This window comes from Miscanthus floridulus, chromosome 10, assembly GCF_019320115.1.
Source record: "Miscanthus floridulus cultivar M001 chromosome 10, ASM1932011v1, whole genome shotgun sequence".
Classification (NCBI taxonomy): Eukaryota; Viridiplantae; Streptophyta; class Magnoliopsida; order Poales; family Poaceae; genus Miscanthus; species Miscanthus floridulus.
In genome coordinates, this window is record NC_089589.1 from 63,956,059 (window position 1) to 63,980,444 (window position 24,386).

A 24,386-nucleotide genomic window follows, 5' to 3' on the forward strand; every position below is an offset into this window, starting at 1 on the left:
TCTTTAGCCGAATTTTGGTACAATTCTTCATACCACTCATCCTTGGGTCGCTCCCCAGTCCCCTTTGAAGTTTTATATGGCTTTCCACCTCGTCATTTTGGCCTCGTGCCTCCTGAGGCCACCCCTATTTCTGATCTGAACACTTGGCTCGATGAGCGTTCTGTCATGCACTCCCTGATCCAGCAGCATCTCAGCCACGCCCAGACAGGCATGAAATGCCAAGCTGATAAGCACCGCTCCGAGCGCCGGCTTGCCATTAGGGACTGGGTTTTCCTAAAGCTACAGCTATATGTTCAGTCATCCTTAGCTAAGCGCGCCAACCAGAAATTGTCTTTCCGCTTCTTTGGCCCTTACAAAATTCTGGACAAGATCGGTGCTGTTGCTTATAGATTGCAGTTGCCACCATCTTCTATACACCCGGTGTTCCACATCTCCCAGCTCAAAGCTTCGCATGGTCAGCAGGTGGTGACTGATGTTTTGCTAGATGAGCTTGTTCCATTTCAGGTTCCTCAAGCTATACTCGACCGCCGTTTGTCTACTGGAGATCCACCTGCTGCAGAAGTTCTAATCCAGTGGTCGAGGATGCCGCCGTCGTAGGCCACCTGGGAGCTGCTGGTTCCTCTGAAGCAGCGCTTTCCAAAGGCGCCGGCCTGGGGTCATGCTGGCTCTAAAGGGGAGGGGTGTTAGTAAGACTTGTTCATAGGTTGTTTAGTTTCAATTTGCATGTTTTCTATTTTTCAGGCTTTGCATGCGCACGAGCACCAACCTGTGGCTGCCGTGCGCGTAGAAGGACATGACGAGACTAGCTCGCATGTTCCTGGGCTGAGCGGTATTCTAGCGGCATCGTGGGCATGGGGATGGACGTGCTCATTGTGCGGTGTGCGGCTAGTCGCTGCCTGCCACTACTTTGTATTGCACACAAATAAAAAGGAATAGAAAAAATAGAAAATGCTGCTTTGTTGTTCGCAGCACCAAAAACTTCCATGTTCCAAGTGTTCGCGTTTGTGTGTGTTGTGTCGAGCTCCTCACCGAGCTCTCGTCACCGCCGGCGGCGTACATCGCCGTGGACGTGACTGACAATTGGCATCAGAGCCTGAAGATCGAGAGACCTCGCCGCCGCCATGTCGCCGCCGCCGAGGCCCCGTGGCCGTTCACCGACCAAGGACGACGGCAAGAAGAAGATCGACGGCTCTCGCGGGTCAGGCACCAAGACCCCGCCGCGCTCACCTCCACCGGATCCCTCTCCGACGCGCCGATCACATACGCGCGACGCACGCCGTTCGTGCACCCACGACGCACGCCGTCCGCGGGAGGTCGTCGTCGAGCGGATCGTTTGGGAAGGGAGCTCCGGCAACTGGTCGCAGTTGCCCCGGACCAACTACAACATGTGGTCACTGCGCGTGAAGCTGAAGATGCAGGCGCGCCACATCTGGGACGCCGTTGAGTACGACGGCACCGAGTACGACGACGACCGGAGCGCGCTTGACACGATCTACAGCGCCGTTCCAGAGGAGATGGTGTCGGCGCTCACGGAGAAGACCAGCGCCAAGGAGGCGTGGGAGGCTATTCGCACGTTCCACATTGGCGATGACCGTGTGCAGAAGGCAACGGCGCAGAACTTGCGCGCCGAGTACGAAAATCTCAAGCTGAAGAACGGAGAAGCGATCGAGGACTTCGCGCTCTGCCTCACCGGTATGGTCCAGCGGCTGGCGTCCCTAGGAGATCCCGAGCCGGACCACAAGGTCGTCGCCAAGTATCTTCGAGTTGTCCGTCCCAGGTACAAGCAGCTAGTCGTTTCCATCGAGACACTGCTTGACATATCGCAGTTGTCGGTCGAGGATGTGACCGGTAGGCTAAAGGCGGCGGACGACGTCGAGCCAATGCCACCCCAAGTCGTCGGCGGCAAGCTGCTTCTCACGAAAGAGCAATGGCTGGAGAGGTACAAGAAGCAGGAGTCTAGCCGAGGCGGCTCCAGCTCCGGTGGACGCGGCAAGGGACGCGGTCGCGGCAAGCCACGCGGCCGCGGTGGCGGCAACAGCAGCAACGCACGCGGCAGCGCGAGTTCGGGCCATGCAAGTCCTGACGACGAGTGCAAGCGTTGTGGAAAGAAAGGCCATTGGGCTCAAGATTGCCGCGGCAAACTCAAAGTGCAGGAGCAGGCCCACGTGGCCCAGGAGGAGGAGTCCACTCTACTCCTTGCGGTGGGCTGCGAGCAGGAGGAGGGGATTTTTCCCCAAACCGAGCAGCCGCCGCCGAAGGAGCCGAGGCCGGCGACGCCGCCACTGATCCACGCCGACGGCCAACTCCACCTCATCGAGAAGAAGCTGTATGCCGCCTTCGACGAGTCTGGCGACCGGGACCCGAAGCGATGGGTCCTGGACACCGGCGCATCGAACCATATGTCCGGGGCGTGAGCTGCCTTCTCCAGCCTCGACGGCGGCGTCACAGGCTCCGTACGGTTCGGCAACGGCTCTGTCGCCCGCATCGAGGGGATCGGCACCGTCCTCTTCTCCTGCAAGACCGGGGAACACCGCGCCATCACCAACGTCTACTACCTGCCCCGCCTCACCGCCAACATTATCTCCGTCGGGCAGCTCGACGAGTCCGGCTACCAGGTGCTTGTCGAAGCTGGTGTGATGCGGGTGCGTGACAAGGAGCGTTGGCTCCTAGCCAAGATCCACCGAAGCCCAGGCCGGCTCTATGTGCTCGACGTCAATATTGCACAGCCGGTCTGTCTGGCTGCACGTGGAGAAGAAGAAGCCTGGGTCTGGCACGCCCGGTTCAGACACCTGCACTTTGCCGCGCTGCGCAAGATGGGCAGGGATGGCCTGGTCCATGGCATGCCTCTGCTGTCCCAGGTGGAGCAGGTGTGTGACGCCTGCCTCGCCGGCAAGCATCGGCGGACACCGTTCCCGCAGCAGGCTCAAGGGCGGTCAAGCGAGGTGCTACAACTGTTTCACGGTGACATATGTGGCCCCATCACGCCTCCAACTCCAAGCGGCAACCGGTATTTTTTACTGCTTGTCGATGATTATTCACGGTACATGTGGATTTGCCTGCTGCCCACCAAGGACGCCGCACCTGCGGCGATCAAGCGCGTTCAAGCTACGGCGGAACGCAAGAGCGGTAAGAAGCTGCTGGTCCTACGTACTGACCGCGGCGGGGAGTTCGCCGTGGCCGACTTTGTCCAGTACTGTGCCGAGCTCGGGGTACGTCGTCAGCTCACGGTACCGTACACGCCGCAACAAAACGGTGTCGTGGAGCGGCGGAACCAATCCGTCGTGGGGACTGCGCGCAGCATGCTCAAGGCAAAAGGCCTCCCCGGCGAGTTCTGGGGCGAGGCGGTCACCACGGCCGTCTACCTGCTGAACCGTTCCTCGTCCAAGAGCGTGGGTGGCAAGACCCCCTACGAGCTCTGGACTGGTAGTGTCCCTGCTGTTCAGCACCTGCGCACGTTCGGCTCCATCGCGCACATGAAGGTGATGGCGCCGAACCTGAGGAAGCTGGATGACAGGAGCAAACGCACCATCTTCGTCGGCTACGAACCGGGCTCCAAGGCGTATCGGCTGTATGACCCAGTGACACGACGCGTGCACGTCAGCCGCGACGTGGTGTTTGAGGAAGCGGCGCAGTGGTCCTAGACCGAGGGCCAGCGTGGCGAAGCGGCTGATTTCGTCATCGATGATCTGATGCCGTCTGAGATTGTCACCACTACAACAACGACGAGCACACGTACATCGACAGCAACTGCTTCTACCTCGGCCTCGCCAGCTCCGTCCACCCACGCCTCACCAGTGCTGGATGCTAGGACTGCGACGCCGAGAGCGCACACGCAGTTGGACGCGGACTCGGTCGAGTTCATGTCGCCACTAGGAGCCAGTGCGTCACAGCACTTGGACGCGGACCACGACGCCGACGCCCCTGTTCGGTACCGCAGCGTCGACAACGTTCTTGGGGAGGCCACTCCACCAGGTTTCGCTGCGCGGGAGCTGGAGGAGCAGCTCCTGCTTGCAAGCGAGGCCGAGCCGACAACATTTGAAGAGGCGCTGCAGCATGAGAACTGGCGCCTCGCCATGCTCGATGAGTTCACCTCCATTGAGGCGAACGACACCTGGAGGCTCGTCGATCCGATCCCTAGAGTGCGCCCGATCGGCCTCAAATGGGTGTACAAGACGAAGAGGGATGAAGCCGGGATCGTTACCAAGTTCAAGGCCCGGCTCGTCGCTAAAGGATACGTGCAGCGCCAGGGGATTGACTACGATGAGGTCTTTGCCCCGGTAGCACGCCTGGAATCCGTGAGGCTGCTGCTGGCGCTTGCTGCAAGTGAAGGGTGGGCAGTCCACCACATGGACGTCAAGTCCGCTTTCCTGAATGGGGAGCTGCTCGAAGATGTGTACGTTCAATAGCCGCCGGGGTTCGTGATGAAAGGCCAAGAGACGAAGGTGCTGCACCTGATCAAGGCCCTCTACGGACTCCGTCAAGCGCCCCGAGCCTGGTACTCCAAGCTCGACGAGTCCCTGATCAAGCTCGGCTTCAGGCGCAGCACGTCCGAGCATGCGGTCTACCTCCGTGGTGTGGGCGCACGACGCCTCATCGTTGGAGTCTATGTGGATGATCTGGTGATCACCGGAGGGGATCCACGCGACATCAGCACCTTCAAGGAGGAAATGAAGGCGACATTCAAGATGAGTGACCTTGGGCTCCTGCGCTATTACCTTGGGCTGGAGGTGAAGCAGTCAGAGAGCGGCATCACAATATGTCAGAGTTCCTATGCTGCAAAGATTCTGGAGGGTGCCGGTCTGACAGGATGCAATCCAAGCCACACTCCCATGGAGTCAAGGCTTAAGCTCAGTAAGTCTAGCTCAGCCCCTGCCGTCGACCCCACGTCTTACAGAAGCATTGTGGGCTCTCTTCGTTACTTGATGAATTCAAGGCCAGATTTGGCATATTCAGTGGGGTATCTCAGTAGGTTCATGGAGAGTCCTACTGCTGAGCACATGGTGGCCATCAAGAGAGTGTTGAGGTACATTGCAGGGACCTTGCATTATGGCTGCTATTATCAGAGGGAGAAGGAGGCACAGCTCACTGGTTTCAGTGACAGTGACCTGGCTGGTGATCTTGATACAAGAAAGAGCACAACTGGTGTCCTTTTCTTCCTCGGTTCCAGTCTAATTACCTGGCAGTCCCAGAAGCAAAGAGTGGTGGCTTTATCTTCATGTGAAGCTGAATACATCGCCGCTACTACAGCTGCTTGCCAAGGTATCTGGCTGGCTCGGTTGCTCGCTGAACTTAAGGGAGAGAAGGTCAGGAGCATCACACTAAAGATGGACAGCGAGTCTGCAATTCAGCTAAGCAAGAACCCAGTATTCCATGACCGTAGTAAACACATAGATGTGAGATATCATTTTATACGGGAGTGTGTTGAAGAAAACAGGGTGAAGCTGCAGTCTGTCAGGACAGCTGAAGAACTTGCAGACATATTGACGAAGGCATTGGGGCCTCAACAGTTCTGTGAGCTGCGCTCCAAGATCGGCGTCATCGATGTACAGACCGTGAACAAGGCTTAGGAGGAGATATGTTAGTAAGGCTTGTTCATAAGTTGTTTAGTTTCAGTTTGCATGTTTTCTATTTTTCAGGCTTTGCATGCGCACGAGCACCAACCTGTGGCTGCCGTGCGCGTAGAAGGACATGACGAGACTAGCTCGCATGTTCCTGGGCTGAGCGGTATTCTAGCGGCATCGTGGGCATGGGGATGGACGTGCTCGTCGTGCGGTGTGCGGCTAGTCGCTGCCTGCCACTACTTTGTATTGCACACAAATAAAAAGGAATAGAAAAAACAGAAAATGCTGCTTTGTTGTTCGCAGCACCAAAAACTTCCGTGTTCAGTGTTCGCGTTTGTGTGTGTTGTGTCGAGCTCCTCACCGAGCTCTCGTCACCGCCGGCGGCGTACATCGCCGTGGACGTGACTGACAAGGGGATTGTCAGCACCCCCACTCCTTTTTGTTTTTCTTTGCTTCCGAGTTGTCATACGATTTACCGAGAACCAAACCAATGAATGAAACAAAAGAATTATTAAATCTGCGGAAGTGTTTCTCCTGTCAGTTGACTTAAATAGAAAAGATTACTAATACGTTTTGACGGATGCAAGGCCCAAGTATCTCCTATCTCGTCCTATCCGATATACTCCGGTTAGCGCCTGAACTTCCGATCCGAACGCTAGCGTTCGGACGCTGTTCTCATAGGGAGCGACGAGCGCCAAACGTGTCGGGCTCATGAGGAAGCGCACCAGTAGTGGTCCCACGCCACCCCGGACGTTGTCCGTGCCGCAAGCCGCTTCCTACGCGTATCCCATGTGCAACACCCGATCTACTTTTAAAACATCCAGACGTAACAGTTGCAACCCACGTATAAAAGAAGACAAATGAAACACTTAAAACAAGCGTGTGAAACACTTGCGAAAACGTCTAAAAACATTTGAAAACACATTGCAAACATATGTAACATCCAGATAAAACACTCGCAAACAGACGTATCAAACACCTGAAAACACTTGAAACATATGCTTGCAACATGCATGTATATGCAACATCTAATCTGCTTTTGCAATATCCAGATAAAACACTTGCAATATTCGTCGGGAACAGATAAAATATTTAAAAACATACACTTAAAACATACGTGTATAGCTATTACAACATATGTAATATTTCGATTTTCTCTAATCGCTGCTCGCTGGATCGGCCTGGTGGCAATGTGGAAGTACCTGGTGGCAATGTGGAAGTACCACGGCGGCACGGCCTCGGTCGCTGCTCGCTGGATCGGCCGTCCGTGCGCCGCCGGCACCGTCTGCACTTCAGAGAGCAGCGTCGGCACGCAACGAGCCTGGGCTGCATCTGGAGAAACACTGTGGCAGCACGTGAACCTGAACTGTTCGGTTGAAATGACTACTCGGGTGGTACTGTACATGTACAGTAGGATGAAAATGCTACGAGTAACTAAGCATAAAAGCAGACCATAATAATAAAATATCGTAAATTTTTAATTAGAATAGTATTTTTTTCTCATACCAAATCAATCAGCAGTAATATATCCACACGATCGTATATGATCGTTTCGGGACCAGCCGAACAGGCTGTATATCGTAGGTTGGCATCCACGCAAGCTCCTAACGCATCCACGTAGACTCTCGTCATTATGTCGCACGAATCTTGGAAAGATAATGAACAGATGAAACAAGGCAGCGTACGAACGCATGTGCATACTGAAACATTCGGCGTGCTGGCCCTTCGATTAGAACTGGTGACACACGGCATCCATGGGCCAGGGGGTCTCACGCGATCTGAAATAGACCTATCTCCCACCCATTTTTTTTCAGTTTATCAGGGCTCTGGCTTGTGTCGTGGAGTTAGAAGCCGTTTTGAAAAAAATGTTTGAAGAAATGGTTCTAATAATAATTTTGTATCAAATTTGTTTTTTTTTTTGCTCTGACTCCTTATTGTAAAAATGGATTAGGCTTCTTGTAAGGAGCTATTTTATAGATAGTCGTTTGGCAAGGCTCCTTGTAAAGATGCGTAAGAAACCTGCAGTAGCATGAGACTTGTCAAAAGAGGCCTTAGATCCAAAAGCTAAAACATCAAAAAAATTAGAATATAAATTTTGAATTCCAAAACAGGACTGACTATAAATCTCCAGGAAGATTTTGCTGTTTGTTGTATTCCATATTTTCAACAAATGAGCAGCTGACACGTAACATGATCCACCACCACAAAAAAATAAAAAAAAACACATGTACGTCACAGGACTAAGCTTCTGAAAGATATTTATGGTTGTTATCTTCTGGAAGATATTTACAGTATCTTCCCGAAAATAATTGGCAGGAAAAAGAAAAACAACCGAATGACAGCACAGTGAGGAGGAAAGTGACAGCACAGTGCTCTATGGGTAATTCCACATTAACATTAAAATATTATCCCTTTCTAATCCACGAATTATAGGAAAGTGTGAATGTGTGACAGTATAGGTACAACACAGCAATATATGGTTTGCATTTACTAGCTACAAAACTGCTAGCAGATTAAGGTAGTGTTTGGATCCGGTAACTAAAATTTAGGAGGTGCGTCGGGAGGATGCTGCATGGGGTGTTCGGATACTAATAAAAAAACAAATTACATAATCCGTCAGTACTCCACGAGACGGATTTTTAAGCCTAGTTAATCCGTCATTAGCATATGTTTACTGTAGCACCGCATTGTCAAATCATGGACTAATTAGACTTAAAAGATTCGTCTAGTAAATTAGTCGCAAACTATACAATTAGTTTCGTAATTAGTCTATATTTAATGCTCCATACATGTGTCTAAACATTCGATGGGACAGCGACTAAAATTTAAGAGGGGCAACCAAACACCACCTAAGCGCTGCTAGCAGATAAGACATATGTCAGCCTGTATCCAAACAGCAAAAGAAGTGCTTGTAATAAGATATGCTGTGGAACAAGAGGCACGATCTAAACTTGTGCTGAATTAGTTCTCCTTTGGCGCACCCTTCTTTGCAGCCTCGGCAGCGGCCTTCTCTGCTTCAATCTCTGCGACATACTCGTCGATCTCGGCCTCTTCGAGTTCATGAAGGCCATCCTTGTGTGTCATCACTGCAATCTCTATGTTATTGCCACCACTCTCAACAACCTAGAGATTATGGATGGTTAATCTAAACAATTGAGCAGAAAATAGGAGTGAACAACTAGAGGGGCAAATTCTTCATGACACAAAGGCGAAAGTTTTGGGTCAATTGAACAATTTCCAATATAGAAAGCAGAAACCAACAACAAAAATTAGCTTACATAAAAATTCCTTTAACTTTCTATGAATTATAAGGTGGGTGAAAACCATATTAAATGCGACGAGTCCGTCAGATTTCACTAACCAGACAATAGATGTAGAACAAATACAATATGCCAAAGCTATGAGCATGTATTCTGCAGTCTTCAGAACAATATAAGGAAATAAGTAAGGGGATGTTTGGATAAGGGTATTATACATTGAAAATTTTAGTAATTAGTTCAGATTAACTAGATCTGAAACTTCCTAGTGAAATAACTCCAATCCAGACAGGTCCTATGGTGAAACAGGTTCAGTAAAACTAATTTATCCAACTTTATTTAGTTTCACCTATGCTGCTGATTATAAAGATTCCATGAAACTCGATCCAACTGTCGGTTAAACTAGGATCTATAGTTGATCATACCACTATTCATAAACAATCAACCATGACACATGAAACACTTGGCTGGCAGAGCACACACAAAGTCTGGATTTCAACACTCCACTGGTACATTGGGTTGGCAATATAAGCTTAGTTCTAGTTCAGAACCGGCACATCATTTGGTTCAGTTAAGTGACAGCTGACAAATTATCGCTTTTATAAGTGACAGCACTTCTTCAGCATTTACTAGCTGCAAAACTGCTAGCAGATTAAGCACTGCTAGCAGATTAAGCACAGCAATATATATCAGCTTGTCTATAGATTTCCTCTGATGATAATTAACAAAAAAAAAATCAAACAACACAACAGTATAGGTACATTCCATTTAGGGTGTTCACAGTATTCATTACCAAGAACCTATTTCGGTTCTTAGTACTTAAGTTGCCATTATAGTAGTTAAGCAATGAAACAATAAGTAATCTCCTAGAAAAAAAACTTGGTAAAGCGATCTCCATTTGCAAATCAATTGCTGGAATTCTAAAACAAATATATGCACACTACAGTAGGCGCAGCCTGCAGCAGCAGCCCATCAGGCTGATATATTTGTTGTTTGGTTTTCTGACACCTTTGACCATGCTAGTTCTCTATATTCAAACTTGTAATCTGTATTGGTGTATGCTTGTCGACTTTGCATTATTCCAACTATGTCTGAAAAATTAATTTTTAATCTGAAAATTCAGGTCTGAAAATAATTTAAGGCTGACCTGTACACACTCCAAAGCTGATTTATTCTTACGAAGTTCAGATTTCTTTGCCCAATCCAGCACCACAAGTGCACAGCTGCTAATCAAGAAAAATCGGCTTGATGCACTGCTGCTGAGACAGTATATCTGAACACTTGAAAGAAAACCACAGACAGACAGAGAACACACCGAAACTGAATACAGACAATTCAATAGCAACGAAGCAGAATTTTGCTCTAATGCTCAGTGCAGCTGGGCAGTGTCTACTTTTAGGTTGCTGCTGCACTGAGCAATAGAGCAAAAAATGCCAACATACTGAAAACAATAAGACTAAAATACTGATATCTGAAACACTGAACCTTGAAAGGGACAATTGAAACACTCAACCTCAAACTGTAATCTAACAAAAACGAAAATCTGAAACACTGAACAGTGAAGGCAAAACTGAATAACTGAACCTCAGACTCTAAACTAACATAAACAGAAATCTAAAACACAAGTGCAAGCAATAAATTAAAAATTTAAAGAAAAAAATAACGGTAGCTACAGCTCAAAAAACACAAGGCAACTTTGATTAAACACAATAATTGAAGCTCACGCTTGCCAAACTTGAACAAAAAAACAGCCTAGACAAGCATAACACATAAAATGAAACTACACTCAGATCAGTCAGCAATTACTTGATTCACTGAACCGATATCAACCGAGTTGCAAATAAAAAGAGGGATGTCAAACACAAATAAACAAAACCAGACCTGGAAGCATTTTAAATATACAATATTGAAAGACAAAGGCTCACCCAAGTTAGAAGGGAAAAAAGCACATACTCTGTTCCAGATAGTTTAACACTTAACAAAGATTGCTTGTTATTTGGGGGATTTTTCAACTAGTATGCAGGAATATAGAGTACTTGACCAAAAAACCAAATCTGAATATCACTTGCTTTCTTAAAAGCTGAGGTAAAATTCTCATTAAAAAAATTAAACCAATGTAAACTCAAATAGAGCAAAAAACTCTCTGTATATGGTCAGTGCATCAAATCATCAATCATACATCACAACAAGACGCTAATAGCAAAAGCCAACTCTTTGCCACTAACAAACAAGCAGGCAGGAACAAAATCTTTCTCAAATGGATGCCACTTGCAACTAATAATAGCAAATGGATGACACTAGCTATTTCACTGAAAAGGGGGAGCATTATAACAGCTAAATAAATAACCATCCAGTCTACTCACTTCTAAATACACAATCAGCACTAGTGGAAAAAGCTTTTTTAGCAGCTAATGTAACAGAAAATCAGTCCTGCTATTGTAAACACATTTCTAATAATCAATCATCATCACAGAAAAAAATTCAGAAAAAAATAAACAAGTCGTAGCAGCATAAGGCTGGTTTAGCAAAAGAAGTTCTCTCCAGTTGGTTGATGCAGACCGCCTTCAGAGATGGCAGCTAGAAATTTTAGCAGAGAACAAATGCATAACATGCTTCATCTGTACCTGCAAAAAACTTGACCAAAAAAATAACATAAATCAAAATGTTCATTTCTGACTATAAATTGCTATCATACTGAAAGAAAGAGCACACATATTTTAGTAAAAAATACGCACTATCTTCGGCTTGCCCATTTTCAGTTCCATGCAAATTTCCAAACTATTTTTTTGTGAGTAAATTTCCAATCTATTAATTGGTACATAGGAGAATCAAAATTCAATATAAGGCAACAAATATTTACAGATTTGGTAACCAGTAAACATGTTCTACAGAACATCCTTAACAGGTACAAGTTCATCTTAGCTGCACACATAAATTGTAAAGCATACATATAGCAGCACTACCCTTGGCGTGTGCTCAGATGGGCAACTGAACTGTACATAGTTAAAGTGGAATTTAAATTTAGACAAGTTGATAGCCAGTGGTACTTTTTGTATACATCATGTGCTATTGTGACTTAGATGTAAAAACAATGTTATGCATCGCAACTTGGAGTACTGGTATGACAAGAATGTAGCAATTGTGCATTGTGCTTGTGATTAAACAATTTCTGTGTGCAGCGCCTGAGGTTAAACAAAGAACTGTACCTAACACATACATATTACAGAAATCCTTGCTTTAAGAATTTAGTTTTTCATTGCAGAGTACAAAAACACATCACATAGATAGATATAGCTTCTAATCCCGTAGCCTATCAAAATGTTCAAACCGAGCAGAAATTAGCTACTGAAGAAGATGAGCCTAGTAGCCTACAAGCCTATGTCAAATTATCTCTTTGTCTGAAAAATTGCCAGTTTTACAGATCAAACAAGTTGGGAATGGCAGACTACATGCCTATGTCAAATTATCACAAGATTCAGAATAAAAAAGCTACACTGACATGGATACCTATTATTGTTAACACATTTCTAATACTCAATCATCATTACAGAAAAAAAAAGATTCAGAAACTGAAACCATTGGCATAACAACATTTCCTCCTAGAAGCCATGAGTCTGAAACAAGCAGGCAGGAACAAATCTTTGTCAAACCAAAGAAAGAATCACCATCAACTGAAACTAAAAAAATGTCTGTCAGTTGATTTACTGAAGTAGGAATAACAAGGATATCCAATTCCTATAATAATGCATATTGTCTAGCAGCAGCAGGAATGGTAGAAAAAACATGCTACACTCAACAATAATCCAAATATTTCACAAGAAACCACAATGCAGCATACATAAAAGATGCTAACAATACAAAAAGAGTTAAATGCAACAGTAGTCCATCAACTTGTACCGAAGTTTCACTTAGGTCCATCAACTCTGAAAGTGGATTTTTGGGTCCATTATCTTTGTCAGTGGCGCATTCCTGGGCCATACCGCTTTGTTCCAGTTTTTTAACCGACGTGGCTGTCCATGTGGCGTCCAGGTTGGATTTGGCGGGAGTTTTGGCGCCAGAATGGTTGGTGGAAGAATGCATTTAAGTCCTTACCTGAGTTATTAAATGGCAACCCATCCTCCTGTCTCTCTTCCTCACTCTCCACCGGCTGACCAAATCGTTCCCCTTCTCTCTGTGTGCTTACCGCCGGCGCCATTCACCATTTCATCCACGAGTATGGAGGTTGGATCCAGTGCATCAGCTTCAAATCCGCTGACATCGGTTGGTATACCACTGATTATTTGCACCGATTGCAATCGGAGGCGAGTGGTACGCCGGGTTTCAACGAAACCATGGAGCAAAGGAGAGGTGTTCTTCTGTTGTCCAACCCACAAGGTCAGTGTAGATTGTGTTCCTTGTGATTTCCTTCATTTTTGCTGTTTTGGCGCACTGATTTTGGATTACCACTTCGCATTGGTGATGGATCTGGTTTCCTGCAGCCCAATGGAATCGGGTGCCCTTTTTTCTACTGGAAGGATGAGTACGTTGCATATCTGGAGCAACTGAGAAGAGAAGGCAAGTTGGTTGATGATTCAGTCAATGTTAAGGACACTGGTGCAGATTCGAACATAAATAAAGCAGCAATGCTTGACACTGGTGGTGACTCAAATATTAAGGACTCAATAGCTGGTGCTTTGACTGAGATAAAGAAGCTGGTTGGCTTGTGCAAAGTGCTGGTTGGCCTGTGCAAAGTTGCTTGCCTTCTCCTATTATGTATCTTGTTTGTGCTTTTGTTGCTGTTGTATGCCATTCTTGTAAAGAACTGAATGAATGTTGTTTGTAACTGAAGGAAGGTCATTGTATCTGAAATCATTTGTGAATGAAACCATATGTTTCAGCATACTACCATAACCAGCAAGCAAATTAGTCTGACAATGCACATTACTGCTGCAAATTAGTCTGACAATGCAAATTACTGCTGTCCCCAACCATTCTATCTAGGCAGCACTTAGAGTTGCTGCTATCCAAAAGCTATCAGGTAAGCTGCTGAACAAAAGTTAGCAGTGTAGTGGCTGATATACAAAAGCTGCTAGCAGTTAAGTTACTGCTGCACAAAAGAAGGAAGCAACAGACAGTGTTTTGCTGCTTTACAAAAGGATTACATATCACACATGCATGAATTTAGTTTTCAGCTTCAGTTGGAGCCTTCTTCCTCCCACCAGTAACCTTCTTCTGCAGGTGTAGTTCTTGTGCCTTCATGGTTGCAATCCTTTTTCTCCCAGATTTGGAAATTGTGGTTAGAGGCACAGGTCTTGTTGCTGGAACGTTAGAGCTAATGAAACCTGAGTCAGGGAGAGGTTGGTTCACTTGTATCCTGCTCTGGGTTGACTGCAACATAAAATTATTTCAGTTAGAAATATAGCTATTGAAAGGCTAAGATGGGCTGGTGACTGACCTCTTGTTCCATATGTGATACCATGGTGGCACTGAGTTGGCTCATCAAAGGAATAGTGGAGTCTGACCACATAACCACCTATACAATAGTGTGCACAAAAATGTCAGTACACAAAGTACCCTTTCACATAGAGCATGGCAAAAAAATTTAATAGACCTGGCTCTGTATTGGCCCATCATCATCCATCTCTTCTGGTTGGCGTCCTCCTGGATGGGCTTGTTCTTCTGGTTGGGCATTGCTTGTCTGCCTTGGTGGCAGGACACCAGCCTTTCTCAAGGTACATCCCTTTTTATTATGGCCTGCATCTCCACAATATCTGCAGTGCATGGTGACACCATGTTTTGACAATCTTGGACCTTGGGGGCCTTGAAACTCATGTGGCTGCTTCTTTCTGGACTTGGGAGGCCTGCCCACCTTCTTGTCATAAATAGGAGGAAGTATTTCTGTTGCTGCCACCTTGTCCCATGTACTTTTGTCCCTGCATGGTCTTATATGTTGTCCATAAGCAAGTAGGTAGGAAGTAGTGGAGTAGCATTCTGGTAGCACAGATTCAGGTGCAACTCTTTCATGCCTCAGACAAGAAATGGCATGTGCACATGGAATTCCAGTTAGGTCCCATCTTCTGCATTCACACTTTTTCTCCTTGATATCCACAATGAATTGGTAGTCTCTGTCCTGAACCTGGAAAATACCTTCTCCAGAAGGCATAGCATAGCATGTGGATGCCCACTCTGTGTTCTTGTTCAGTTTCTTCCTAATCTTGGGACAGGTGTGTCCTAGCCACTCTTCTCCCACCTCCTTCTGCTTTGTATAGTGCCTTGTCATCAGCTGACCCTTGATCTGCTCAAGCATGCTTAGGATGGGCATTTCCCTTGCCTCCAGAATGTATTTGTTAAAAACCTCACACATGTTGTTTAGAAGAACATCACACTTTGGAAAGGTACTAAAAAATGCTCTAGTTCAAGTTTGTGGTGGCATCTTCTCTAGCCATTCATAAGCCTTTTTATCTAGTGTCCTCATCTTATCCATGTTTCTGTTCCACTGAGGAACTGAACTAGATCTAGCACAAGACCAGAGTTGGTTTTTTAGATTCTCACCTTTGAAGTGTTGTTGGAAATTTGAGTATAAGTGCCTCACACAGAATCTGTGCTCTGATTCTGGAAACACCTTTTGCACTGCTGGAATGAGGCCCTGCATAGCAATAAGATGGTTAGAATTGCAGTGCAATTGATTGTGGCACTTGAAATAAATAGATGCAACTAGTGTCGTCATCACCTTTTGTTTGTCTGTCATTATGGTCCAGGGAAAGGTGTTCGCAATACCAAGATCTGTCTTCAATGTCTCTAGAAACCATGTCCAAGATGAAAGTGATTCAACCTCAACAATTCCAAGTGCGATGGGATACATGCAGTCATTGGGGTCTATGCCTACTGCAGTAAGAATCTGTCCCCCATACTTAGTTTTTATGTGACAGCCATCCAGAAATATCAGAGGCCTACAAGCAGACAGAAATCCCCTTTTGCAAGCATCTAAGGACAAGTATAGTGTACTGAAGATGTTACCATCAAGTGTCAGAAAGAAAGAGGTACCAGGGTTTGATTTTCTAAGCTCATTGCCATAATCCCATAACAACTTGTACTGCTCCACCTCATCACCCATAACTGTTTGCATGGCCAGCCTTCTAGCTCTTTGCAACTTAGACCGTGATGGAGTTAGGTTCCACTCCTTTTGAACAACCCTTCCAAAGTTTGCTATGCTCATCTTCTTGTCAGCCCTGAATGATTCTAGGTACTTCTCTGCTAGCCACCTGGAGGTGCACCTCTTGACAACCCACTTCCTCTGGCAGTTGTGGGTACCTTGGTAGGTTTTTATGACCATTCCATTTGACCTGTTGTCCACTGATCCATACAGCAACCAAGGGCATCCATCTGCACACTGTGCCTTCAACCTCTTCTGCTCATTCCTTGAGAACCAGATGTCCACTCTTTGCTTCACACTATACTCAGTGACAGCCTTCCTAAGTACCTCAACCGATTCAAAGAGCATACCCACCTTGAATATTGGATTGCCCATGTCCTGGTCTCTAAAATTAATGAACCTCAAGCCTCCTTCACCTTCTCCATCTGAGTCTGGCAGCTACAAATCTTCATCATCAGTTGATATATCATCAACAATACTGTGAATTTGTTTGCCCTTCTGTGCCTTCTTCCCTTTCTGTACCTTCTTGCCTGTGCCAACTCCCTCATCTGGCACTTGGTCATCCACACAATCTTCTGACAAATCATCATCATCCTGATCAATTTCATAGTCTGAGTCATGGAAGTCAGAGTCATCATCAGTCTCACTGGGAGATCTCAGATCGCAATAGAACTCTGGAAGTTTTTCACCTTGTTTACTGGGAACTCTGTAAACATTGCGAGGGCTCAGACCCTTGGGCAAGGATGCAATTGGGTTTACAACTAGGTCATCCCAATCTAGCCCACTGATAGTGTCATCATGGTCTAGATACAAAACAAAATTCTTAACCTTGTGCACTAGTGAAGCCATCACAATTGTGTCTGTATCTGTACTAATTTCTCTAAGTCCTTGTTCAAAAGTCAGTCCTGGTAGCAACCAATAGACCTTCATTACTGGATTCCTTGGGTAATGCAACTTAAAGGCTAACTCATCAAACCACCGGGGAGACCATGTAGCTACTTCACAGTGATCGAACCAATCGACCCTTTCATGAGCATAAGCTTTATCAGAACCTTGACCAACAAAGTACCCACCATGGTGAACCTCAACCGTGAATTCTTCATCATCACCTATATTATGAACGTACTAACACATCAGAAAAAACCCACTACAAAACCCCAACCCGTCACCTCAAAAAAATCACAAACCCTAACAGCAACAAAATCATGATTTTTCGTATCTAAGCTCAAGCACAGCCAGAGAACAACAATCTACAACCACTGAATCCAAGGATTTGGGCATCGATACAGTACTTACCGTATTGGGGCGGTGCATCCCCTTTTCTACGGAACGTAGCCACCATCTTCTGGATTCTGCGAGATCAGTGTAGGAAGGCGCAAGCGGGAGGCGGATCGGATCCGAACTCGATGGCGAATCGGCGCCGCTCGCCGACGGCCACCGCTCGCCACGCCCGCGGTCTCTCCTACCCCTTCGAGCTGCACCTCCTTGACGACAAGACGAGTGGGGAACGCAAGTGGGAGGCGGATCAGATCCGAACTCGGTGGCGAATCGGCGCCGCTCGCCGACGGCCACCGCTCGCCACGCCCGCGGTCTCTCCTACCCCTTTGAGCTGCACCTCCGCGACGACAAGACGAGTGGGGAAAGAACTGGAAGCGGAAAAGTCTAGAGGGGCTGCCTATAATTTTACCCAATGCCCTCCACCCTCACGTGACGAGCAGATGCTTATTGATCCACCCTGGACGCCACATGGACAGCCACGTCGGTTAAAAAACTGGAACAAAGCGGTATGGCCCAGGAATGCGCCACTGACAAAGATGATGGACCCAAAAACCCACTTTCAGAGTTGATGGACCTAAGTGAAACTTCGGTACAAGTTGATGGACTACTGTTGCATTTAACTCATACAAAAATGATTTGATCATGCATAAGAAGCCGCTTGTACATGTGCAGAGCAAGCAGCCTCAAAAACAGTCACATGCAGCCATGTCGTGGAAGCTATTGGGTGGATCCATCCATGGTGATTGGTGATGGAAGCTGTGATGTGCATACATGCTGGGTGAGTGGGGGAGAGGATCGGAGAGACAAACAAGGGGAAGAAGCTGCAGAAAACTTTCTTCCTTCTCTCGCGATTCACATGGGCTGTTGCATCTACAGTCAGAGGCAGCTTGCTCTTGGTCTCTCTGCCTAAGTGCCTATCGAACAGAGGTCTGAGGTTGAATGCAAAAGCATGGCACGAACTGGAGGAGCAGGGGCGAGGCTTCCTGACAATCGCAACATCCGAATCAGGGATTGACATAGGACGGGCGGAGGTTGCGGAGCGCCTCGCCGTCTTGCCGGCGAGCTTGCCCCGGCCAAGCCCACTAACAACACCGCGACTGACGCAACCACAATACAAATCAAATCAAAACACAAGAGAACAGAACGTTACCGTGGGGAACGTCGCTGCCGCTGCCGCCACGACCGAATTTTATATTTTTTAACTTTTTTTTTTATAAATTTTCACAAATATGCCTCTGAAGGTAAGATTTCAAAATCTGGACCCTTAACTCGGCGCCAGCGTACACTGCTCGGCACCATCGTTGCTGGCGCCGAGGTCGTGGGCTCGACAGACGTGGCAGTGACTTAGCAGGCAGCTTGGCGTCATACGTAGATCCTGGCGCCGAGCTCGGCGCCGTAGATCTTGGCGCCGAGCTTGACGCCATGATCTATGGCGTCGAGGTGGTGTTTTCAGTGACGGTTGGTGTCGGAAGTTCCAACATAAGCCGGAACTCCCGACCGTCGGAAGTCACGACTCATGCCGGAAGTCCTGACGCCCAGTCCCTTAGCCTGCGCAGTGACTGTGCCCGTCGAAAGTCCTGACGTGAGTCGGAACTCCTGACAGTCGGAAGTCCCGAATCAAGTCGGCAGTCCCGACACCTAGGCCGCAACACGGTGCCGGCAAAATGTTCACAAGCGGAGCACGCACTGGCGGTATAGCCCGAAGGGAGGAGCTGTGCTCACGTCTTGCAGCAGTGCCATCACCGATACGTTCCCTGATGCCAGAAAAGCCGGTGCACGGTCGGAGCGAGGGGCGGCGCGTTTCTCGACGACCCTGCGTTGTGCGCTGCACCGTAGCGGCCTAGGTGTTGGGACTCCCGACTTGGGTCGTGTCGGTGTTTCGAACAAACACTGGCGAGTAAATTTATAATTGTTGCGCGTTAGGCCTGGATGGTGCACTAAAGGACACAAGGTTTATACTGGTTCGGGCTGAATGTCCCTACATCCAGTCTGTTGCTGCTCGTGTTATCAGTACCAAAATAGGTTCGTAGTAGGGGGTACAAACGATCGAGAGAGGGAAAGGTCCCAAGTCTCTGATGGAATGGTCGAAAGGGCGCCAAGAGCTTGGTCGCTGCTTGGCTGTATGCGTGTTGTGTTGTGTATGTCGAACTGATCCGTCAAAAGTCGGTCCCCTTAGTGGGGTGTCCTGCCCTCTCTTTTATAGACTAATGGGGAGCAGGGGTTACAGATAGGAGAAAGAGGAAAATACCAAAGGTAGAGAAGGTCCTTCGGGGGAGCTAGGTCTTTCTTTTCCCATGTGCCTGCCCTGCTAACATGGCAGACTGTATCAGGGATGGCGTGTTCGTTGATCCTTATAGGGTCGTGCCCTGGCTTCTGTCAGCAAGTGGGTGCGTCCCATCCTACGCCGGTGGGTAGTGCGGCGTGTCAGAGGGCCAAGCTACGACCCTTCGGAGAGTAGACGGGGAAGTGACCCCACGTCCATCACTGTAGGTGATGTGAATTATGTCTTGGATCGTAGTGGTTGTCGCATGCTTGTGTTAGTATCCGCGTCCGATGGCTGATGGCAGCGCCCACAACACTGTTCGGGCACTGTTAGGTCGGAAAGGGCTTAAAGCGCCCATCCCATCTTATCCTGGCGATGCCTTCCTACAGGCGTACAGGGCATGGCCCTCGATACTGCGGTTGACTCGAATGTCCTGTCATACCCTATGCTCGACTTTATGAAGGATCAGGGTGCAATCGTCGGGCGAGGTGGAGCCTGCCCTTCGACGTCGGGCGAGGCGGAGCCCGCCTTTAGCCATCGGGCAAGACGGAGCCCAGCCCTCGAGGGTCGAGCGAGGTGGAGCAAGCCCTTAGCCATCGGGCGAGGCGGAGTCTAGCACTCGGTGGTCGGGCGAGGTGGAACCAATCTTCCGTTGGGCGAGGCAGAGTCTAGCCCTCGGTGGTCGGGCGAGGCAGAACCAATCTTCCGTCATTCGGGCAAGAAGCGCAGTAGCGTTCTCGTCTGACCGGAAGTGTCAACGTTCGATGGTTATTAGTTTCTCTTCATTGGGTACCCCGATATTAGGTCCCCGACAGTAGCCCCCGAGCCCCGGGTGATTCGGACAGAATCGCCCGGGAGGTGTTTTGACTTGCCAGAGGGTGCGCGCAAGCGCACCCGACGGGTGTAGCCCCCGAGCCCCTGGGTGATTCGGGCAGAATCGCCCGGGGGTATTTTGATTCGCTAGAGGGTGCGCGTGAGCGCACCCATCGGGTGTGGCCCCCGAGCCCCCGGGTGATTCGGGCAGAATCGCCCGGGGGGTAATTTCGGACCCTTCTCGGGTAGGGCTGTGGGATTCGGTTTTTGTCAACTGGATAGTTTTAAGGGAACCCTGGTATCCCGTTCGCGGGGATTTCGTCCAGGGTCAGCCTGGCTGGGGCTCGACTGCGAATCGAGGCCCCACTGATGCTTGTGTACCTGAGTCCTGGTCGCTCATGGGCCCATCCCTTGTTGGGACAGCCATCGAGACTGTTGGGCTAGCCCTTGGACTCCTGGGCCCAGGCGGGCCAGAGAAGAAGCTTTTTGACCATATCCCCTCTGTGGGAAAAGAGTTCGGTTCGCTTGGGAAGGCGAACCGTCCGGCACGATTTTGGTGGGAAAGGATACGGATCGTGGGCGCGTATCCCACGACATGACGTGGCGGTGTGTCATGGCGGGCTCAAAGACCGAGGCGGACGGTTGCCCTTCTCGCATCCGTCGCCCCTATAAAACCACGGGGTTCGCCCCCAGGGTTCCATACTTTGTCTCCTCGCCTTCGTATCTACCACCTCCGCCGCCAATCACCTGAGCCTCTCGCACCTATACCACTGCTGCCGTCAAGCTCGCATCCGCATTGCAGCCGTCGTCAAGCTCGCATTCACCCCCTTTCCCGTCGTTTCAATGGAGCCATGGTGCAGATCCAACATTACCCCTCAGCGCCTAGAGGGCCTCGTCTGCCATGGCCTCCTTCGCCCGTTGTCCACCATCGAGGAGTGGCGGCTGCCTGGTGATGAGGACGTGCCGTCGCCACCCAAAGGGTATGTCATGTCCTTTGCTCTCTTCCAAGAGCGAGGATTCATCGTACCTGCACACAAGTTCCTTCAAGGGCTGTTGGAGTACTACCAGGTGGAGTTGCAGCACCTTAATCCCAATGGGGTCTAGCATATTGCGGTGTTCGTCGCCCTGTGTGAGGGGTTCCTAGAGATTAGTCCCCACTTCGATTTGTGGCGGTATTTCTTTGTCGTCAACCTGTCGAAGAAGCGGGTTGGGAAGCAGGAGCTGAGCATGCCGATGGGATGTGCCAGCATTCATATATGCAACAACTGGGTGAACGACTACCCATTGATGCCTCTGTCAACCTCCAACAAAGGGTGGCATTCGCAATGGTTTTACGTCAAGGACGACGTGGCCGCCCCCTTGCCGGTGTACTCCGGGCGCCTCATCGAAGAGGTCCTAGGGTCGTGGAAGTGGGTGTCCCAGAAAAAGATAAGAAGAGGATCAAGGACCATCTCACCGCCCTCCAAATTCTAAAGGAGAAAGGTGTGAAGGGATCGGGGATCATCAATGCCTACCACACACGGAGGGTGGCGTCACTGATGAGCCGCGCGCTCTCCCTGTACCTAATGGCGCCCGGGGCATCACCTGAAGGGACGGCGCTTGCCGACGAAGCGCTCCTCCCCCACCAAAGTGGCGCAGCGGATCAAGGAGGTGATGGAGCCTTCAAAGGACACCGCCAGTGTTGTCCTTGACTTCGTATATCCGGTGTCGGGGCATCCTCCAATGCGGCCGGAACTAGGGTTCATCGACTTCATAAGTTCCCTTTTCCCATGCCTTTTTTCACTTGAATTTTTGACCCCTTGATGCTAACCTCGGGATAGCAGGACCAGCCGAAGAGACTCATCCTTGGGGATAGCCCGGCTCCACTGCCGAAGGACTAGATCCTGGCAACAGCGAATCGCACCATGGCCGAGTGGGATAAGAGGACGAGGGAGCTCAAGAAGAAGAATATGCTATGGAAGCAGCAAGCACGGGATCAAGGAGAGGAGACAGGTAGTGACGATGATGATGATGACGACGACGATGAGGTAGTTGCCGACGTGGATTGGGATGTCCTGGAGGGCGAGGACTCGCTGACAGGCACCCAATTGTCCATGCAGGGACCCTTCCCATTCCATGCGGGGGGAAGTGAGTCTGTGAGGCCGGCGGAGGCAGACCAAACCATCGGCCCGTCCTCAGGGCCGGTGGGAGCCGAAGGGTCCGCCGCTTCACCTAGGGTGCCGGTGGAGGATCGGTGGATGGGGGGAGGCGGATCCGTCGCCACCCCTGAGGTGCTGATGGAGGAGGGCGGCTCCGCTACCGCACCCCATGAGCCGATGGGGGTGGGTGGACCTGCCGCCGCCCCCGAGGTACCGACAAAGAGGGGTGGCTCCGCCGCCGTGCCCTCGGAGATAAGAGAGATGAGCCCCCCTGTCCGGGAGTAGGGGGCAGGCTCGAAACGGTCCCGCCCAGACGAGTTGGAGCAGGGATCTAGGGGTTCATCCCCAAGACGTTCCCGCCACCCAAAAGCGCCAGAGTAGGTCACTGATTCCCCTTTTTTGTTTTTCTGTTTTGACCTTATGCCTTTTACCTCTTGCAGATTCTTGCGACGGGGCCATTCTTTGGCGCTGGCGCCCAAGAAGAGCGTTGCTCTTCGGGCGAGAGGGACGCCGTCACCCGATGTCGCCCCTATTTCGGGCAGGAGCGAAACCGATGTTGCGGCCTCATTGGCTAGTCAGGTGCCGCCTACGGTGGCGCCCGCGCCCTCAGCGGGTCAAGCAGGCATCGGGGCTGAAGAAGCACCCTTGGGGTTGCCGAGCAGACGACGGTGGAGGTGACACCACTGCCTACGTTGGAGCGGACGGGGCTGCTGCCTATGCTTGTGGTGCCCTCTGCGGTGGGCACAGCGTCGCAAGTCGAGGCCCCAGCGTCGCAAGTGGAGGTGGCCGCGACCGCGCCAAGTTTAGAGCAGCCGGACGCAGCCACGGTGGTGTCCAAGGGGGCGGCGCAATCCACGCCTCCGGCGGCCTAGGCGACGGAGCCCGAGGTGGGCCGGACGGAGGGGGACATGGACGGAGGGTCCTTGGGTGCCATGGCAGTGGTGGAGAGGACCAGCAAGGGGTCACCCTTGGCCCTGATGTCGGGGGTAGCCGCTCGCCCTCGCGGGGTGAGCCGCCGCTCTAGTGGATGGCTCCTCAAGACCCAACGTCGACTCTCTTCTAGCTCGATGATGCTGCCGAGAGCATGGAGCGGGAGAATCTCGACATTGGGCTCTTGGCTATGATGGATGCCTTGAGCCAGGCTAGGGGCATCCTACATGATGTCATCGTTCCCACTGGCCAGGTATCCGCTTGATCTTCTCCCTCGCTTTCTTCTTTCTTCACGTATGCGTTCGTGCGTTCTCGAGTTCTCGTCCCACTCCTTCACCTGCCTCTGAGCCGCTACCTCTTCTCATTCCTTTCCACCAAATGCGTTCGTGCTTCACAGCGGTTCCTAAGTGAGAGTGGGTAATGCCAGGGAGAGAAAAACCCACAGATCCGCTTTTGAATCTGGAGCGCGATGTCGAGCTAGAGTTCATCCAATGTAGATGAGATGGTGTAGGCCGCCTTTGCTGAGAAGAGGCCACTATCGCCAAAGGAGGAGGGGCACTGGAGGGTGCCGAGCATCGTCGGCTTTGCCATCGTTTGTTGCGACCTTTCTTTGGCCAGAGATGCCCCCTACCCAGACGCCGTTGTTAGGGTTGTGGCTGATGACGATGGCATAGTCCCTGGACGCCCTGGCGGAGGCGCCGTTGTCAGGGTTGTGGCTGATGACGATGGCGTAGTCCCTGAACGCCCTAGCGGAGGCGCCATTATTGGGGTTACGGCTGATCACAATGGCGCGGTCCATGGGTGCCCTAGCGGAGGTGCCGTTGTCGGGGTTGCGGCTGATGACGATGGCGTAGTCCCTGGATGCCCTAGCGGAGGCGCCGTTGTCGGGGTTGTGGCTGATCACGATGGCGCAGTCCCAGGACGCCCCAGGGAGGGCACCACAGTCATCGACGTGGTGCTCAACGTTGTAGATGACGGCACCTTCGAGGATCCCGTAGAGCGATAGGACATCAC

General features: G+C 49.9%; 4 protein-coding genes across 4 annotated transcripts; 2 read left to right on the top strand and 2 right to left on the bottom strand.

Moving 5' to 3' along the window:
* Window positions 1-165: 165 nt before the first annotated feature.
* Window positions 166-597, top strand: LOC136488762 (uncharacterized). The gene has a single exon (XM_066485585.1). It carries the CDS (start codon window positions 166-168, stop codon window positions 595-597), a length of 432 nt encoding a protein of 143 aa, XP_066341682.1.
* A 3,824-nt stretch (window positions 598-4,421) lies between these two features.
* Window positions 4,422-5,567, top strand: LOC136488764 (uncharacterized mitochondrial protein AtMg00810-like). The gene has a single exon (XM_066485586.1). It carries the CDS (start codon window positions 4,422-4,424, stop codon window positions 5,565-5,567), a length of 1,146 nt encoding a protein of 381 aa, XP_066341683.1.
* Window positions 5,568-13,774: 8,207 nt separating this feature from the next.
* LOC136484793 (uncharacterized) lies at window positions 13,775-15,161 on the bottom strand. The gene is made up of 3 exons (XM_066481750.1): window positions 14,409-15,161; window positions 14,253-14,330; window positions 13,775-14,185 (listed from the first exon to the last, which is right to left on the bottom strand). Exons 1-3 carry the CDS (start codon window positions 15,159-15,161, stop codon window positions 13,979-13,981), a joined length of 1,038 nt encoding a protein of 345 aa, XP_066337847.1. The 3' UTR covers window positions 13,775-13,978.
* LOC136484792 (protein FAR1-RELATED SEQUENCE 6-like) lies at window positions 15,106-16,298 on the bottom strand. The gene has a single exon (XM_066481749.1). It carries the CDS (start codon window positions 16,296-16,298, stop codon window positions 15,213-15,215), a length of 1,086 nt encoding a protein of 361 aa, XP_066337846.1. The 3' UTR covers window positions 15,106-15,212.
* Between the last annotated feature and the right edge of the window lie 8,088 nt (window positions 16,299-24,386).

Coding starts and splice junctions, on each gene's coding strand:
- LOC136488762 (XM_066485585.1), top strand. CDS start 166: ATGCACTCCCTGATCCAGCAGCATCTCAGCCACGCCCAGACAGGCATG.
- LOC136488764 (XM_066485586.1), top strand. CDS start 4,422: ATGAAAGGCCAAGAGACGAAGGTGCTGCACCTGATCAAGGCCCTCTAC.
- LOC136484793 (XM_066481750.1), bottom strand. CDS start 15,161: ATGTGTGAGGTTTTTAACAAATACATTCTGGAGGCAAGGGAAATGCCC. Junction 14,331..14,408: donor ATGGGCCAATACAGAGCCAG/GTCTATTAAATT, acceptor ACTATTGTATAG/GTGGTTATGTGGTCAGACTC. Junction 14,186..14,252: donor TATCACATATGGAACAAGAG/GTCAGTCACCAG, acceptor TTTATGTTGCAG/TCAACCCAGAGCAGGATACA.
- LOC136484792 (XM_066481749.1), bottom strand. CDS start 16,298: ATGCTCTTTGAATCGGTTGAGGTACTTAGGAAGGCTGTCACTGAGTAT.